A 16,039-nucleotide genomic window follows, 5' to 3' on the forward strand; every position below is an offset into this window, starting at 1 on the left:
GAGGGGCAGAACCATGAGATGGAGTGTCCGGAGGGCAGAGGTACTGTGCAGGCTGCCCTCTCGAGGGTCTCCCCTGCCTTCTGTCCCAAATCCAGCCTGAACTCTCAACAGCAGGTTTGAGCTGGCCCTCACTCTGCTGTACACAAAGGAAGAAAAGTAGGCCATACACCCTGAAGGGCATTTTCTCTTATTCAGAATCTTCTCATGAAATGGAGGTACTTAGAATCATCAAGGCCAAAACCTTCCATTAGAGTCTCCGTCAAGAAGAATAAAGACGCTCCCAGGCACCTCCTAAGATGCTGCGGAACATTTTTCGCAAACTCAATTTCAGGAATGGCTTTACTCTTAGTGAAAGCCTCCTGTCTCCTTGTCATCTGTAAGACACTCAGCCTTAGCCCTGGGTCTCGTGCTGCTGGAAGTGTGGCATGGGCAGCCAGGGGCCCCGTTTCCCTCCTCCAAGCAGGAGGCACCCAAGGCTGGAAAAGAAAATCCCAGGTCTGATGGCTGGGATTTGAGCATTCCCGGTGCGGAAATACCGGTTTAGCTCTGGGCAAGGGAGGCAAGCAGCAGAAGTCAACACTCTGAGCTTGCTAAACATGAAGTAAGGAAAGGGGCTTAACTTGGAAATTCTAGACCAAACCACCCATCAGGCTCTTTGTTCTAAGAAATGTCCCACTTGTCAGCTAGAGGGAGACACCTTACAGACAAAATGTCATTCTCTACAAAAGCAGTCACCCTTCTTTGTCTTCACCCACAATAAAATGGATGGTTCCCAGGCACCTGGGTGGCTCAGTAGGTTAAGCCTCCAACTTCAGCTCAGGTAATATTCTTACAGTTTGTGAGTTGGAGCCCCTCATCAGGCTCACTGCTGTCAGCACAGAGCCTGCTTCTGATCCTTGTCTCCCTCTCTTTCTCCTCTTCCCCCATTCACAGTCTCTCTGTCTCTCAAAAGTAAATAAACATTAAAAAAAAAAAAATTTAGGGGCACCTTGGTGGCTCAGTCGGTTAAGCATCCAACTTTAGCTCAGGTCATGATCTCGCCGTCTGTGAATTCCAGCCCCGCGTCGGGCTCTGTGCAGACAGCTCAGAGCCTGGAGCCTGCTTCCGATTCTGTGTCTCCCTCTCTCTGCCCCTCCCCCACTCACACTCTGTCTCTCAAAACTAAATAAACATTAAAAAAAAATTTAAAACACAGGTGTGTAGACTTTTGTGTGAACATAGGCTTTCGGGGAGTCATATGGTAAACTTATGTTTAATTTTATAAAAACACAATGATCTTTTTTAAAGGTTAAACAAATGTGTTTTGTATTCACCCACGTTGACCATCTCCAGCACCCCTCATGTTTTGTGTGGGTAAATTCGAAAATCGAATTCCTTCGGTCTACAAATACTTATAACAGTGGAAGTTTGCTGTGAATGCTCTGTCCCTCTGCTTGTCTGAACAGAGCCTTTATTTTGCCTTCATGTTGGAAAGGTATTTTCGCTGGGATAGATTAATCCGAGCCTGACTGTCTCTGCTTGTCACTCCACAGGGCCTCGGGCCAAAGCCTTTGGCAAGTCGGAACTGGAGGGATCACACACCCACTTCTGGGACCGCATGGCGGCGGGACAGCCCCGAGAGCCTCATTCCCCCAGCCAAGGCCTCTCACATCAAGACACTTTAGCGCGTAGGAAAACCCCCTCCGGAACGACGCCGGGCCCCCGGAACAGTTCAGGGCGAGGGGAGGCCGAGGGAGGTGGGGAGACGTGGCAGCGAGGCCCCAGGAGGGCCAGCCGTTGGCCTTCGGGTTCGCTGGAAACCCTCCGAACTAGCTCAACCCTCCTTGCCAACCAAGCGCACGCGGTCCCCAAAGCCCTGCCCCCTTCGGCCTCCGAACTCCGCCCCCAACGCCGGTGGGCGTGGCCCGAGACACCTCAGAGCGGATTTCGGCTGGCGCTGACTCCCGCCGCCTCCCGACGGCAGCGCTCCACGCCCCGGGGCGCCAGAGTGGCCCGCCACCGCCGCCGCTGCCAAGTCCCGGCCCCTGTCGCCGCGCGGGCCGCTTCGGGGGCCCCGGCCTGACCCGCCACAGTGCTGGGCACCTTGGAAATGGGGCGCCGCATGGACGCCCCAGCCAGCGCCGCGGCCGTGCGCGCCTTCCTGGAGCGCGGCCACACGGAGCTGGACACGGCCTTCATGTACAACGACGGCCAGTCCGAGAGCATCCTGGGCGGCCTGGGCCTCGGGCTGGGCGGCGGCGACTGCAGAGGTAACTTGTCCCTCCCGTGCACTTTGCGGCGCCCAGCCGGCCCCAGCCGTGTCCCAGCCGCGCGCCCCTCCCGGGCGCCGACCTCCCGGCAACTCCGTGAACGTCTAGCTCCAGACAGCCGGACATCCTTTGTCCTGACCTCCTTCCTTTCCTCTTTTCCCTTCCGAGAAGATCGTCCAGGACCCTCCCTACAGCAATGTCCCACACAGGTCCAGTCTGGGACGCCTTGGTTAGCTCTTCTAGGGGGCACTGAAAGGGTTGGAATCTGGTGCTGTGCAGTGCCTGCCCCCTTTCCCGTCCCCCCGCGGGTGCCCTGTGCGGGCCCCATCTGCCAGAACCCTGCCCCTACTGTTCTGGCATTCCCTGGCACAGCCCCGGATCAGACTTTGGGACGGGTGGGAGATCTGCATCCTCCTTGCTCTGGGCCCTAGACTTTGCTCTGTGGAGCTCGGGGTGCCACGTTCAGTCGGCAGTGCCTCCCACTTCACGAGACTGGCAGTGCCTGGCAGTGCCTGGCAGCTGCGGTTACTCAGTGGGCAGAGCAGGCAGGATGGGAGAGGGGAGGTGGTAGCGTTTCTAACTGCCCTCCGTGCTAGCCTCTGAGGTCATAGAAGGGAAATTGGCACTAACCCAATCCAGGGAGCTGGGATTCCAGAGAAGGCTGGGGGAAGTCCACAAGAGGGAGCATTTCCCCAGGGGCCGTTGAAGAAAGCTCAGAAGAGGGAACATTAGACACTGAAGAACTGATAGAGTCCGCCAAGGAGTAAGAAGAGAACAGGCGTCCACACGGTGGGCAGCAGGGGTGCCAAGGGAATGCGATTTGGCAAAGCCCAAGGGTGTTGGAGCAGGCAGATGTAGCTAAGTGGAGGGTTTGTGTGTGGGCAGGGGAACGTCCATTCTCGGTTTGATGCCATGTGAAAAGCTTCGGGCAGTGCTGGGCGGGTACAGGGAGGGCTCAGCGATACTGGCTGTTACTATCCGTAGTGTTATTAGGACACGCGCTGTGTCACTCAAGCTCTTCTCCCCTCTCGTAGAGTCTTGCCTGGTTTCTCCCGTGATTCACAGCATGCTGGATCTGGAACAAGAGAACATGCCTGCGTCTCGGTGCTCACGCTTTCCAGATCACCTGGTTGCCTCTCTGACCGCTCTGGTAATATTCCTGAAGGTGTTTTCTTCTCCAAGCCCTCCTTCTCTTCCTTCTTTCCCGTCGGAGCTGGCTGGGCCAAAGTCCTCAAACCTCAGATCCGAAGTTTAATTCACTTGAAGAACAGGGAGGGGCAGAGGGTGAGGAGGTGAGGGAATGAAACTTTTCCAAGTGGGCCGTCCTCTATCCCGCTGACTGCCCTCCGGTCGGCTGAGCTGACTGGCCAAGCCCCAAATGTGCAGAGAGGCCCTCCTCCCACCCATCAGTCCGGCCACCCTGGATTCTTAATGGGGGCTCGAGAGAAAAGTATGTAATGAACCTGACTCAACGCAATGGCACTGGGCTGTTTCTCTGATGGGTTCCTGCGTTTCCTTCCCCGGGGCCCATGCTCCAGCCTCTTGCCCCTCTTTCCTGATTTCCTGCCATGGTCCCCTTGCTGGTCTCCCTGGTTCCGGACCTGCCCGAGGCTCTTTATCCATGCTTTGTTCAGATTCATCTTTCAAAACTGCAAGACCGTCCACTTAGCTTCCCAGCTGGAAGGTGTTCAGAGGCTCCTCGTGGCCCTGTAAAGTCCAGATTCCACAGGGTGCTCTCAAGTCCCTTTGCATCCGGTCTGTGGGCCTTCTCTTGCCTCGTGCACCCGCCTGAACCCAGTGCTGCAGATCCCTGGGATTGCAGGCATGGCTCCTCTGTTCTTTTCCTCTGGGTTTTTGCCCTTGTCCTCACCCTCTAGAATGAACTTCCTGCCCTTCCTCAACTGGCAGCTGCTGACTTCTCCTTGGAGACCAAGATTCAGATTCTAAAGGAAGCATTCCCTGAACTCCCAGGGGGCCTCATGCCTCTATGCTCTGGGCTCCCCTAGCACCTTGTACATATCATTGCCTCACTTACTGTATAGTAGCCCCTTAGACAGTGAGTCCTTGAGGGCAGGGACCAACTGTTGGCTCTACCAGCCCTTAGTGCCTGGTAAATAATCCATCATAGTGATGACAATGAGCACGTCCATTCAAGTTCTGATCAATCCTTGGGACCACCATGCAAGATAGTACCATGGTCACTACCACTTGACAGTTGAGAATATTGAGGCTCAGAGAGGTTAAGTGACTTGGCCAAGGTCACAGAGCTAGTAATGGCAGAGTTGGGATACAAACCCAGATGTGTCTTAGCCATTACGCTAGACTCTCTCCAGTGTTCAGCAGACTGGTTTGAACTCTAATTTTACTCCCCCCAAAGCAAAAGTCGCCACCAAGGCCAATCCCTGGGAGACTGTCGCTGAAGCCTGACAGTCTCCGGACCCAGCTAGAGACATCACTGAAGCGGCTGCAGTGCTCCAGGGTGGACCTCTTCTACCTGCATGCCCCTGACCACGACACCCCCGTGGAAGAGACGCTGCGTGCCTGCCACCAGCTGCACCAGGAGGTGAGGCCAGCCTCCGAGCTCCAGGAAGTGGTCTGCCGGTCCTCTCCTTGGCCTGCCGTTGCCCAGGAGAGTGGAGGCACCAGGGGAGTCCCAGAGCAGAGCTGGGGGCAGACCCCGCTCCCGGGGTCCCCACCCCTGTCTCTCCTCTCTAGAGTCCTGGGCCGTGGCGGCTTCTGACTGAGGCCTCTCCTCTGCAGGGCAAGTTTGTGGAGCTTGGCCTCTCCAACTATGCTGCCTGGGAGGTGGCCGAGATCTGTACCCTCTGCAAGAGCAGTGGCTGGATCCTGCCCACGGTGTACCAGGTGAGGGCCAGGGCTGCAGGGCCCGTCCGCGGGGCTGCTGCTGATCCCGGGTTCCCCTGGCCCCTCCGACTGCCTCCTGTGCCCTCTCCCTAGCAGTCACTCCCCTGCCGACAGCGTGTAGAGGGCTGCCGGGTGCCATGGGGATGAGGTGCAGTCTCCTCAGCTTGACCCACGGGCACCTGTGGGCTCTGGCCCTGGCTCCCCTCATGGCCCGCATGTGCTCCTCGGGCCCTTCCTTCCCGCCCTGTCTCTGTGCGTCAGCCTGGACCACTCCTCCCCTTCTCCCTGGTAGAAGTAAGCGCTCAGGTCCCGCTTAGATGGCCCGTCTTGATGCCCCAGAGGAACCTGAGATTTCAGACTCTACGTATCTTCTTCTCATTCATCCAGCAAATGTTTGAACCCCTACTTGGTGCCAGGCACTGCTCACAGAACTTACTAGTGTACTTGAGGCTTGTCTCGATTATACCCGTTTACGCTCTACCTTGCTATTAAATCTCTCAGGGCTGAGGCCTTGTCCTTTGGGTGTGTGGATGGAAATTCAATGTCCAGCCCATAGTTGGTGCTCAGAAATGTTGGCTGAATAAATGAATTTTCCTTCCACTAAGCATACGCCCTGAGTGTTAAGGCCCTAGGATTGATAGGGTGCAAACTGGGGGTTCTGCAAGGGAAGATTTGAGGTCTCTTCCTTTGACATGTGTACCCTCTCCATCTGGCTCTTCTATCTGCAGGGCATGTACAAGGCCACCGCCCAGCAGGTGGAGACGGAGCTCCTCCCCTGCCTCAGGCACTTTTTATTGAGGTTCTATGCCTACAACCCTCTGGCTGGTATGGGCTGCCGTGTGGACAGGCTCCCCGTGGGCGGGAGGGCATTCCCGGCCCCTGTGTCTGCCTATTCCTGACATAGTAGATGCCCGGCCCAGGACCTGGGAGGCTGGGCTGGGTCCTCCGGCTCTCCTGGGTTCCCTGCCATCCCCCCGCCAGTCTGGAACAGCTTGTGGCAGTGGTGAGGGCCAGTGGATCTGATGGCAGTCTTCCCGCTGACCGGCAAGTACAAGGAGGACGATGGTGGGGAGCCACCTGTGGACTGCTTCTTTGGGGATAACTGGGCTGAGACGTACAAGAAAAGGTGAGCTGGAGGTGGGCCGTGTCCTACAAGAGTTGGCCTGGGTCCCCCTAGTCTGAAATAGGGGGTCTCTGGGGCTGATTTCCTGTGGACCGGCACCTCCTCCTGGTGCTCAGACCGAGGCCCCTGCATTCCTGACTCTTCCCCGATCCCTGCTGCCACTATATCGTGTCTCCTGGGAGGGATTAGGGCCTGGACTGGGAATGTGATCCCTGGGCCTTCTGGCAGATCCCCAAGACTCTCCCTGGAAGGGCTCACCCGCTGCGCACAGCGGGAGGGGGGCCCTTGGATGAGGACTTGGGAAACCTGGCACTCCTGCCCCACTGCTAGTGGGCCCTTCACCTCGGGCAAAGGAATCTGAGTTTTGTAATCTCTTGGCCATGAAATCATTACCAGTCGATAGTTACAGTTGAACAAATGTTGGGATCAGCCTTCTTCCCTTCCGTTTCCCACTTTCTAAAATTTGAAAAAGCCATCAATATGTACCCATGGCTCAAAGCAACCCATTTCCAAGTTGCACTCATCAGTCGTGAGGATTTAAACAGCTCTTTACTGCAAGAGCCCCGAAATGCACACCTTATCGCTGTTCCTCCATTTACCAGATCTAGACACCATCCATGGATTGCTGGAAAGCTACTGAATCTTTCTACATTAATGAAGATGAGCCTCCAAGGTTAATTTCTGTGTGTAGTTTACTTGCCTTCCCCACCCCAACGTCGCTGGGACCAGAACAAGAAGCTGAGTTTTGTGCAGGAGGCTCCAATGTTAGTATTGTTCAAAGGGCCAAGGACTTTTTTTTTCTTTTCATTTTTTTTTTTACATTTTTATTTTTGAGAAACAGAGTGAGACAAAGCGTGAGCGGGGGAGGGGCAGAGAGAGGAGACACAGAATCCAAAGCAGGCTCCAGGCTCTGAGCAAGCGGTCAGCACAGAGCCTGATGTGGGGCTCAAACCCATGAACTGTGAGATCATGACATGAGCCGAAGCTGGATGCTCAACCGACTGAGCCACCAAGGCACCCCGGGCCAAGGACTTTTAAAGTGTCTGATATGTGAGATCACTCTGTGTGCACTGCTGTGATGTCAATCCTCATCCAGCATCCCCCTCTCCTCACTGCATTTTCTGACCTTTCAGGCCAGGTTGTCACTTTAGGAGCCATTGCCCCACGCAGTGAAGCAGCCAGGGCCTGGGCTTCACCCTGGGGAATCAAGGCCTGATAGTTTTGACGCTGTCTGCTCTTTAGTTTACAAAGCATGATGGGGTCCATTATCTCCTTTACATTCTGCATTTGCTGCAAGGGGCTGGCACGGAGCGTCCCCTCTCCTCACTGAGCAGGGAAAAGTGGAGGCAGGTGGCTTCAGCCAAGCTCAGAGATGGGACTCGTGGGGCCGGTGGCAGGCGGCACCCTGGTGACCTGGGTCCCGATTTGGGGGGTTGTGTTGTTCACACCTAGTGAAGTGAGCATGTTAAATGCAAGCATTCTTCCTCTTGCCCACTGTGTGCTCTCTACCCCCACCACCAGACTACAAGATGCCCCGCTGGGGGACCGGAAGGCCACATGCATGCTAAGAGGTTGGCTTCTCAGCGCCTCAGGGACCGGCGTGTGGATACCTGCCCTGGAGTAACCTCCTGGCACTGACCGCTGTGCCACCCTCCCCACCTGCCCAGCTTCTGGAAGGAACACCACTTCAAGACCATTGCCCTCATGGAGAAGGCCGTGCACACTGCGGCAGCGCCCCCAGCTCCGGGTAACCCGCTGTCCCGGATGGGTTTTTCCCCTTTTTTGTTTGGTGGGCTGAGGGGGACAACGGAAGGGAGAGGGCTACACAATTATTTGATGGTTTCCGAGATTATTCCTTTTCTTCCGGTATTTCTTCATGCTAATCCGGTTTCCTCAATGCCACATTACGCGCTCTACTGGCCCTAGAAGCGTGATTATCCCAATTTTACGTGTGGGGAAACATTTCAGAGGCCGTTAAGGTCCCGCAGCTACATGAGCACAGATTGGACTCTGAAACGGACACTTTTTAGCCATTAGCGTTTGTTCTGTCCCAGGGGGCACACTCCACAGAGTCTGACTCTGTGCCTGGCAGGGTTCCCCTCTCTGCTGTCCCGTGTGTCCCTAACACCTTCCTCTGGCTCGAGCCATGGCCTACTGAGGGCTGCCCTTTCTTGAGCGGGTAAGTGCCAGGCCTGAAGTAAATCCTTCACAAAATTTTAATTCCCACAGCCACCCTGCATAGTAAAGGAAGTCTGAAGCTCGGGGAGGTCAAGTAACTAACCCAGGTTTACCCAGCTGCCGAGCAGCACAGGGGAGCACCTCTGAACTCACGTCTGCCTGCAGAGGCAAGGCTTTCAAGACATAAATTGTTTCTGGAATAAAATAGGATGTAGGCAGAATCTGACGCCAGGTCTCAGCAGGGGCGGGGCAGGGCTGGTTGCTATGGTGCATTAACGGTTCCCATGTGGCTGTCTCCCCTTGCAAGGTGCTCACGGGGGGTGCAGTCATCCTGGGCATGTCCAGCCTGGAGCAGCTGGCACAGAACCTGGCGACTGAGGAAGGGCCCCTGTAGCCCCCTGTCATGCAGCCTGGCACCTGGCTGCCACCAACGTCCCGATGACTTCTGCTAGGGCCAGTGTTGGCTTGAGGTGGCAGAGGGCCTTGTCTTTCACTTTCACCCTGGGCCTTAAATGGCTTTAGTGAGCCTGTTTTCTCTCCCCAGTCCCAGTTCACAAGCTGTTTATTTCCTCTATTCCCCAGCTGCCTTCACGTGAAAGGGCTGGGGCTGTGGTCCACTCGGCCACTTCCTGCTTGGACAAAGCGGGTGCTAGACCTGGCTGCCCAGCCCGGGAGTGAACCTGGTGAATCTGTTTCCTCTGCTGCCTGCAGCCTGGTTCCTGTCCTTCCCGAGGGCTTGGGGGGAGAAGGCAGGAGCACGGATTAGGCTTCCCAGCCTCCTGTCCCGAATCCAGCCTGATCTCTCGACACTGCGGCTGGAGATGGCACTCATGCTGCTACACACAAAAGAGAAAGAGGGCCACACATCCCGAAGATTTCCTGTCACTCAGAGATCCTTCGCGGGATACTCGCCACCAAGAACAATTTAGGTAAAAACCTACTGCTGGAGTCACTACCAAGAATAAGAGGTCCCGGTGTGCTGTTGAGCAGTTTTAATATCTGCTCTGGGTTTCAGCAGTGGCTTTACTCTGGTCTTAGTGAAAGTGTCCCTCCTTCTCTATAAGACTCCCGGCCCTGGTTTGGGAGGAGGGGAAGAAAGCGGAAGGAAGGGCGGCCAGGGCTCCCGTATTCCTTGGCAAACTCCGTGTCCAGTAGGGGGACACAGAGGCCAGAGGAGCGAACTGCCGGTGCAGGTGGCGGCTCTCCCACCCCAGCCGTCATGCAGGAGCCAGCGTGGGAAGCTGGCTCGCGGAAAAGGAAAGGCATCCTGGGAATCCAAACCAAAGCCCAAGCCAAGGTCTTTTTTCTAGGAAAATTCCTCTTTGTTGTCCACAGGGAGCCATCCTGCAGATAGTTTTACACCTTATAGAAAAGCAGTCCATCCGTCTTGCGCTCCCTGCTGCTCCCCCAGCGGGGCGGCAGTCCCACGTGTCCTGGCCCCAAGCGCCTGTCAGTCGTCTTCACCCTCTGATTCTTCTGCTGACTCGGGCGCACTCTCAGGCAAGTCCTCTCCCATTGGCTGAAATCTTCCAGACTGTGCGTCCCACATGTATTTGATGGTGACCTTGAATTCAGCCATCTCATATCCAAAAAGCTTCTGCAAGAGATGTGTAAAGGGAACCAATGGTCAGGAGGAGCATGTGTGGCACGAAGTGGCCGTGGTCCCTTGTGCTACAGGCCACAGGATGCAGAAGGGGTCAGACTCACCAGCACACGGGCCTGCTCTGGGGTCAGCACGTCGCCCTCCTTGCACACCTCGTAGTCAGACAGCAGGGTCACCACACCTACAGAGAAGGGGACCCCACACAGTGACTTCTGCACAGAGGCCTGTGCATAGCTCTCTGCCCGCTGCCCAGAGCCGGGAGGGGGCTGGCTGGCACCCCCGACCCCACTCCACCTTGCCCAACCCCAGCACACTCGTGCTAAGCCAGCAAGCGTTCAGGAGGGTCTGCGGGGGGATGAAGCCTCCCTTGTGTCCTTTAGCTGAATTCTGGCTGCAAGTTACTGCCACTCTCGTCCCGAGCAAGAGGTGGTCACTCAGTCCCACTTTCACAGGAGAAAACGGAGGCCGGCAGAAATAACCTGCTCAGCCACAAAGCCAGAGGGGGTCTGTTGAGCTCACAAGCTTGCATTCCCGGCAGCTAAGTTGTGACCTTTCCGCTACAGGGACTAACCCGTACCTCTCCTGAGGGCAGTGGGCAGGCCCAGCTGCCTCAGCTGTGGCTCCATGGAGTGGGGGAACTGCTCCAGGGGTCCCGGGTCCAGGGTCACGGTGAAAGTTGCTTTGTTTCCAGCTCGAGCGAAGTCCATTTCTGTGTATTTTGTGAACCACCTTTGGGAAAAGATCAGTGGTAGGAGGGGAGGCTCCTGACTGGCCCCCCAGCCCCGCATGAAGTCAGGCCCCCTGGCCTCTTCTCCCCCCACCCCCACCTCCCTGTCCATCTCTGCTGCTGACCAGCAGTCAGCTCGGAGCACGGTGCTGCAGAGAAGGAAGACCCAGGAGCAGTGTTCCAGGAACCAGTTTTGACTCAACGCCTCCATACTGTATAAAGTACCCGGATTATTCCTTCCCTGCTGCTCCTCAGTAACACTTACTCATTCACTTCCTCCTTGGTGCGGTTGGTGAAAAGGAGACCGACCTCACCCCTCAACTTCTTGCTGACCTACAGAACAAAAGAGGGTCGGCCCAGTCTCGTTAGACATCTGGCCAAATCTGGAGATGTTTTTGGTTGTCAGGAGCTGGTAGGGCGGGGGTGCTATTCCGAGTCTGGGGTTTAAAGGAGAACTGAGCTGTAAGCCAGGCCTTGTTCTCACTGATCCCGCCACTGGCCAGAAATTCACCTGATGCAGGTTGTCCTTGTACTCGTCAGCTGGGCTCCGACCCAAAGCCACCATCATCACTTTGTTTTTGCCAAAGAACATCCTACACAGAAAAAGAGAGGTCTGTGAAGGAAGCGCCCTGCCCATCCTCCGCCCCCCCCCCCCCCCCCCCGTTAGGTGCAAACCAGCTCTAGTTCCAGGGAGCCCGAGCACAGGCCCAGACTGTTCCGCAGTAGGAGGTGTGGCCAGAGGCTCCTACTTCTTCCACACAGCCCTGCCTGCTCTGTCCACAGCCAAGGATCCCTCTCGTGATTTTCCTGCCTGAAGACCTCAACGTTCACAATATTCTGACTACCAGCCCGTGGGTGTTACGTGACCCACTAAGCGCCCCAATCTGGAAACGTGGAAGAGGCACAGTCACTGGTCTGAGCCACACCAGGACTCACTCGTACCATCAGAGACTCACCCCAAGGGCAGGTACCCGCCACATGGCTCTCAAGTCACTGTGTCATTTCAGAGGACACATCAACATTTTACAACTGATGGGATGTTCCTAAAAGGACCAGCCTCCAGGGATAAGGATGCCCCTTCTCCTGAGGGATCATTACTCAGGCATTCCCTGAGCAACTACCAAATCCTGCCCCTGAGAAGCTCAACACAAGGCCAGTTTTAACAGCTAAAAAGTGCCTCTGGGGGGTGTGGCACTTTATCCTTAATAAGGTGGTATCCGCAGGGTCAATAACCGCCCCTTGCTCTGAGAGCACCCTGGCTGCTTCTCTGTTCAGAAAGGCCCTTTTCCCGCCACCTGCTCACCGGCTGTGCTTCCAGGCGTTCCGGATGTCCTTCAGCTTGCTGTTCCTCATGTTGGCCACGGAGAAGATGAAAAGGTACTTGTATGTGTCCACACATTTCCGAAGCTGCGGGACAATTCATGGGGTTCTGGAGTTCAAGGGGCAGCACGGGTTGGGCCTCAGATGGGAAAAAATCTGCTCTAGGTCCCTAACAACCGTGGAAGTTTAGAGCTGGAGGCTCTAATCTCATCATTTCCTCCTTACTTCCATTACTGAAGTCATGATCACGGATTACAGGGGCTCCCCTGAGGCAAAGCAGGCGTGATCTCAAAGCGCAGGGGAAGCTGGGCCATGGGTCAACATCCCATGGTCTTCCCAGGTTATCTGTGGCCATGAGTGGAATGGATCGCTTTGCTTTGCCCGTTAACTGACAACCCAGAAACGCTCAGCCACACTTGGAAGGCTTCTGTGAAATGGAAATCTGTAACACCTTATTATTTACTAAGAAGAAGCGGCTCATCGGCCCCGCTCTGCCCACAGTGCTGGCTGCAGCCATGACAAGGTCTCACGGAAAAGGAATCACTGTGCTGGAGGACAATCTACTGTCACCCAGCTTGCAGCCTTGGAGCAATGTAGACAAGGGGCTGGCTGGTACACTTACATCTAGTAACCCCAGAGCTTTTTTTTTTTTTTTTTTTTGAGAGAGAGAGAGAGAGAGAGAGAGAGAGGCAGGCAGGGCTCACCCAAAGCCTTGAGCTCACCTGACCTGATGTGGGACTCAAACTCACAAACTGTGATCATGAGCTGAGCCAAAGTCAGATGCTTAACGACTGAGCCACCCAGGTGCACCCCCAACTTTCAAAAGTAAGTTCTATGCCCGTCATGAGACCTGAACTCATGACCCTGAGATCAAGAGTCATATATTCTACAGACTGAGCCAGCCAGGTGCCCTGTGACTGTACAGCTTTTTGACACTGGGCAGGCTACCAAATTTAAGTTTCTGTTACCTAGATGCATAACAGTGATCATTATTCATAGACACGTATGAATGAAGTGGAACACACGTCGAGTACTTAGTGGGGTGCCATGCACAGAGTAAGAGCTCTGTGAAAACCAGAAATCGTTACTACGGGGGTTTTTATCGGGTGCTGTTGCTGGAGGAAAAAGGGCTGAACCAGCACCTTGTGGTGGTTGTGATGTTTGTGTGTGTGTGTGTGTGTATGTGTGTGTGTGTTTTAAAAAAGTTATTTCCCTGACAACCCTATAGCCACCTTTGTAAACCAAAATCTGAACTGATAAAAAGAATGAGCTCTTACCTCTTCTATCAGGTTCTGTTTCAGTTCTAAGCCTTTCTTGGCAGTTTTGGTTAAGGAAACTAATACAAAGAAGAAAAAGATAGATGATGAGACACATATCCAGAAGCCTTGCAGGGTCATTTCCTTCCCCCCTTTGGTAGCTCAGCTGGACCAAGCCAGCCTGAGGAAAGGCACCAGGGCTTTGTATTCCCAGGGTCCCCAGAACGCCAACTCTCTAGTGTTCCTGAGCCTGGAGATCCCTTGACATACTTCCTGTTACTTAGACAAACCAGGTGTTCCCTCGCTCCTATTAGGCTAACTTAAAAAGCTGTACTGAGGTGTGGGGGCAGGGCTTGTTCCTGTTCTTGGACGGTTTTCAGAGGGATACCTAGCTTGCCAGGGCCCTTCTTGATCCCCTCCCTCCACTCCCCATGGGGCGTAGAGAAAATCTTGGTGGCTTAAGCTGTGGAATGATGAATCTGGGGACTCTATCTTCTCTGCTACAACCTGTTCTGCAGTTTGGATGCAGCAATGTCTTTTTGGGGAGGGCAAGCACCTCTACCAAGAGCTGGGGCCCAATTTCCTCATATGCAGAAGGGTTTGGCATTTGCCATCTCACCAGGGTTCCCTCTACCGAACCCAGTCATTCCACAAACACTTAACAAAGCATCAAATGCAAGGCCATGAGTGTCCCCAGTAAGGGGCTATTTCTTATTCAGTCTGCCTGGCACTCACAAGGCGTATACCTGGAAAGGTAATCAATCATGCCAGTCAGGGTAAGGGCAGCACAGGAGGGCAAACAGAACGCCACTGTCCATTTCCCACCAGGTTCACTGCTACAATAGTGGACCAAGCCAGTGTGACCCTCTCTTGGATTGCTGCTGGTCTCATTCCTTCCAGCCTTGCCCTCTAGCTTCACTTTCCCCAGTCTGTTCTCAACAAGGAAATTAGGGTGATCTTTTAAAAGTTAAGCCCTGTCATCCCTCTGCTCAAGCTCCCAGGTGGCTACCCATTTCACCTGGGTGTGAAAGCCAATTCCTTGCAAAGGCTTGTAAAGCCCTGTCTTCTTTGCCCACCTCCCTCCCCTTCTTTGCTTACTCTGCTCCAGCCACACAGCCCCTCTGCACTTTATCTTCCCTCTCCTTGGAATACCATTCTCCCGGGTAACTCCGTGGATTGCTCACTTCCTTTCTTTAGGTTTCTGCTCACTTGTCAGCTCATCAGAGACCTCTCTCTGGCTGCATTATATGAAATATCAATTCTTTATCTTTAGTCCATAAGACTCATTAGAATCTGACCGTATAGGATTTTTGGTGTTTTGGGGGATAACATTTCCAGTGACTAAATGTTAAACTCATTGAGGACTCTAGGTCTTCTTGTTGTAACTGCTGTATCCTCCAATGCCTAGAGTACTGTAAGGGTTGAATTGTAGTGTAGGGCTAACTGTAGCTTGAGAGATAACGGCTTTGTGTTGACACTGTAGCTTGAAAAATGACAGCTCTGTTCTGACACTGAAGGTCAAGAGATAACAGCCTTGCTTTACTCTTATAAATTACGCTTCCTACTCTTGTAAATCAGGCTTCACCAACTAAGGAAACAGAAGTTCAAAGAAAAGAGCGTCAGAGGCAAGGTCAAGGAGATCCACTGGTTGCAACTTAGTGGCAGAAAGTCTAAAATAATCACCTCATCCGGCAACTGTTTCTAACTAATCTGGGAACTGTTTCTAACTAGTCTGGGAACTGTTTTGCTGTTCTGTTCCCAGGTGATGCTAAAACGATGTGATCGGCCATAAAAACTCTGTACCCTGGCTGTTCGAGGCTGCACTCTGATCAAGAGTGTTGGTCCCCATCGATCGGCCTTGCCTCTCATTGCAATAAACTTTGTTGTGACTGTCACTGGTGCCTGTAGCATTCTGTTTCAGGAGTCGTGTGGATGCAATAGTACTAGGCTCCCAAGTATATTTGTTCAGTGGCTGTGCTAGAGAGTCTGTGTGGGAGAGACACTACCACAATAAAAGAGTCAGAAGTGGCCTTTTAAGACGTGCCTTATGAACTGTCAGCTGAGACAGACCCAGGCACATGAAGACCGAAACATAAGCATGCCAGACAGAGGCAACGGCAAGTGAAAAGGCCAGATTTGGGATTAAACCCGTCTTAAAGGAAAAGCGGCCAGGGTGGCAGGCGCGCGAAGAGCTAAGGAAGATGGGCTAGGGTGGAAAAGGTGGGCGAAGGCGAGATCGGGTGCTCGGGTGCTCAGAAGCTGTTTTCCGGCCCAATAAGCCTTGGAAAGGCACTCAAGGCCCGGCAAGACAGTCTCCGTTCCCCTGACCCGAGCAGACTCCGGACCCCAGTCACGAAGCCCTCTCGCAGCTCCCAGCTAGTCCGCGGAGCTCCTCATGGAGGCCCGGGCGTCCCACTCGGAGCTCCTCGCGGAGGCCCTGGCGTCCCACTCACGTCCCCACCGCAGCTGGGAGCCAGCCGGCGGTGCTCCCCCGGATCCCAGGACCCCTCACTCACCTTTCTTGTCGCGCTTGGATTTGGGCATCGCGCTGCACGCACATGTGTCGGAAGGCGGTGCTGCCTGTTAGGACCCGGGTGGCGCGGGGGCCTCTGGGACGGCCCTCCGGGGCTGCCCTCGCGCGTGCCTGACCCAATCTGCCCCACAGCCCGCCTTTTTCCACCCAGACTTCTCTAGGGCGACTTTAAGCGCACCCGGAGG

The 16,039-nt window shown here is 54.6% G+C and overlaps 2 protein-coding genes across 2 annotated transcripts; one reads left to right on the forward strand and one right to left on the reverse strand.

Moving 5' to 3' along the window:
- Positions 1 to 61: 61 nt before the first annotated feature.
- LOC132676437 (aflatoxin B1 aldehyde reductase member 4-like) lies at positions 62 to 8,592 on the forward strand. The gene is given in 7 exon segments (XM_078452303.2): positions 62 to 2,249; positions 4,627 to 4,657; positions 4,659 to 4,812; positions 5,010 to 5,114; positions 5,843 to 6,240; positions 6,840 to 6,910; positions 7,759 to 8,592. Coding segments are annotated over 5 exon segments (1,113 nt in total). The 5' UTR covers positions 62 to 1,597; the 3' UTR covers positions 6,014 to 6,240; positions 6,840 to 6,910; positions 7,759 to 8,592.
- Positions 8,593 to 9,337: 745 nt separating this feature from the next.
- MRTO4 (MRT4 homolog, ribosome maturation factor) lies at positions 9,338 to 16,035 on the reverse strand. Its single transcript, XM_078452305.1, has 8 exons — positions 15,838 to 16,035; positions 13,343 to 13,401; positions 12,049 to 12,152; positions 11,257 to 11,338; positions 11,011 to 11,078; positions 10,596 to 10,747; positions 10,123 to 10,199; positions 9,338 to 10,012 (listed from the first exon to the last, which is right to left on the reverse strand). The coding sequence occupies exons 1-8, from the start codon at positions 15,863 to 15,865 to the stop codon at positions 9,866 to 9,868; spliced, it is 717 nt and encodes a 238-aa protein (XP_078308431.1). The 5' UTR covers positions 15,866 to 16,035; the 3' UTR covers positions 9,338 to 9,865.
- Positions 16,036 to 16,039: the final 4 nt, after the last annotated feature.

This window comes from Panthera onca, chromosome C1 (genome assembly GCF_046562875.1).
Source record: "Panthera onca isolate mPanOnc1 chromosome C1, mPanOnc1 haplotype 2, whole genome shotgun sequence".
NCBI lineage: Eukaryota > Metazoa > Chordata > Mammalia > Carnivora > Felidae > Panthera > Panthera onca.

Excerpts from the sequence above, each read along its gene's own strand:
- MRTO4 (XM_078452305.1), bottom strand. The coding sequence starts at position 15,865 with ATGCCCAAATCCAAGCGCGACAAGAAAG. Across the intron at positions 11,079-11,256 it reads ACAAGGACAACCTGCATCAG|GTCAGCAAGAAGTTGAGGGG; the intron begins GTGAATTTCTGG and ends TTTGTTCTGTAG. Across the intron at positions 10,748-11,010 it reads ACCAAGGAGGAAGTGAATGA|GTGGTTCACAAAATACACAG; the intron begins GTAAGTGTTACT and ends CTTTTCCCAAAG.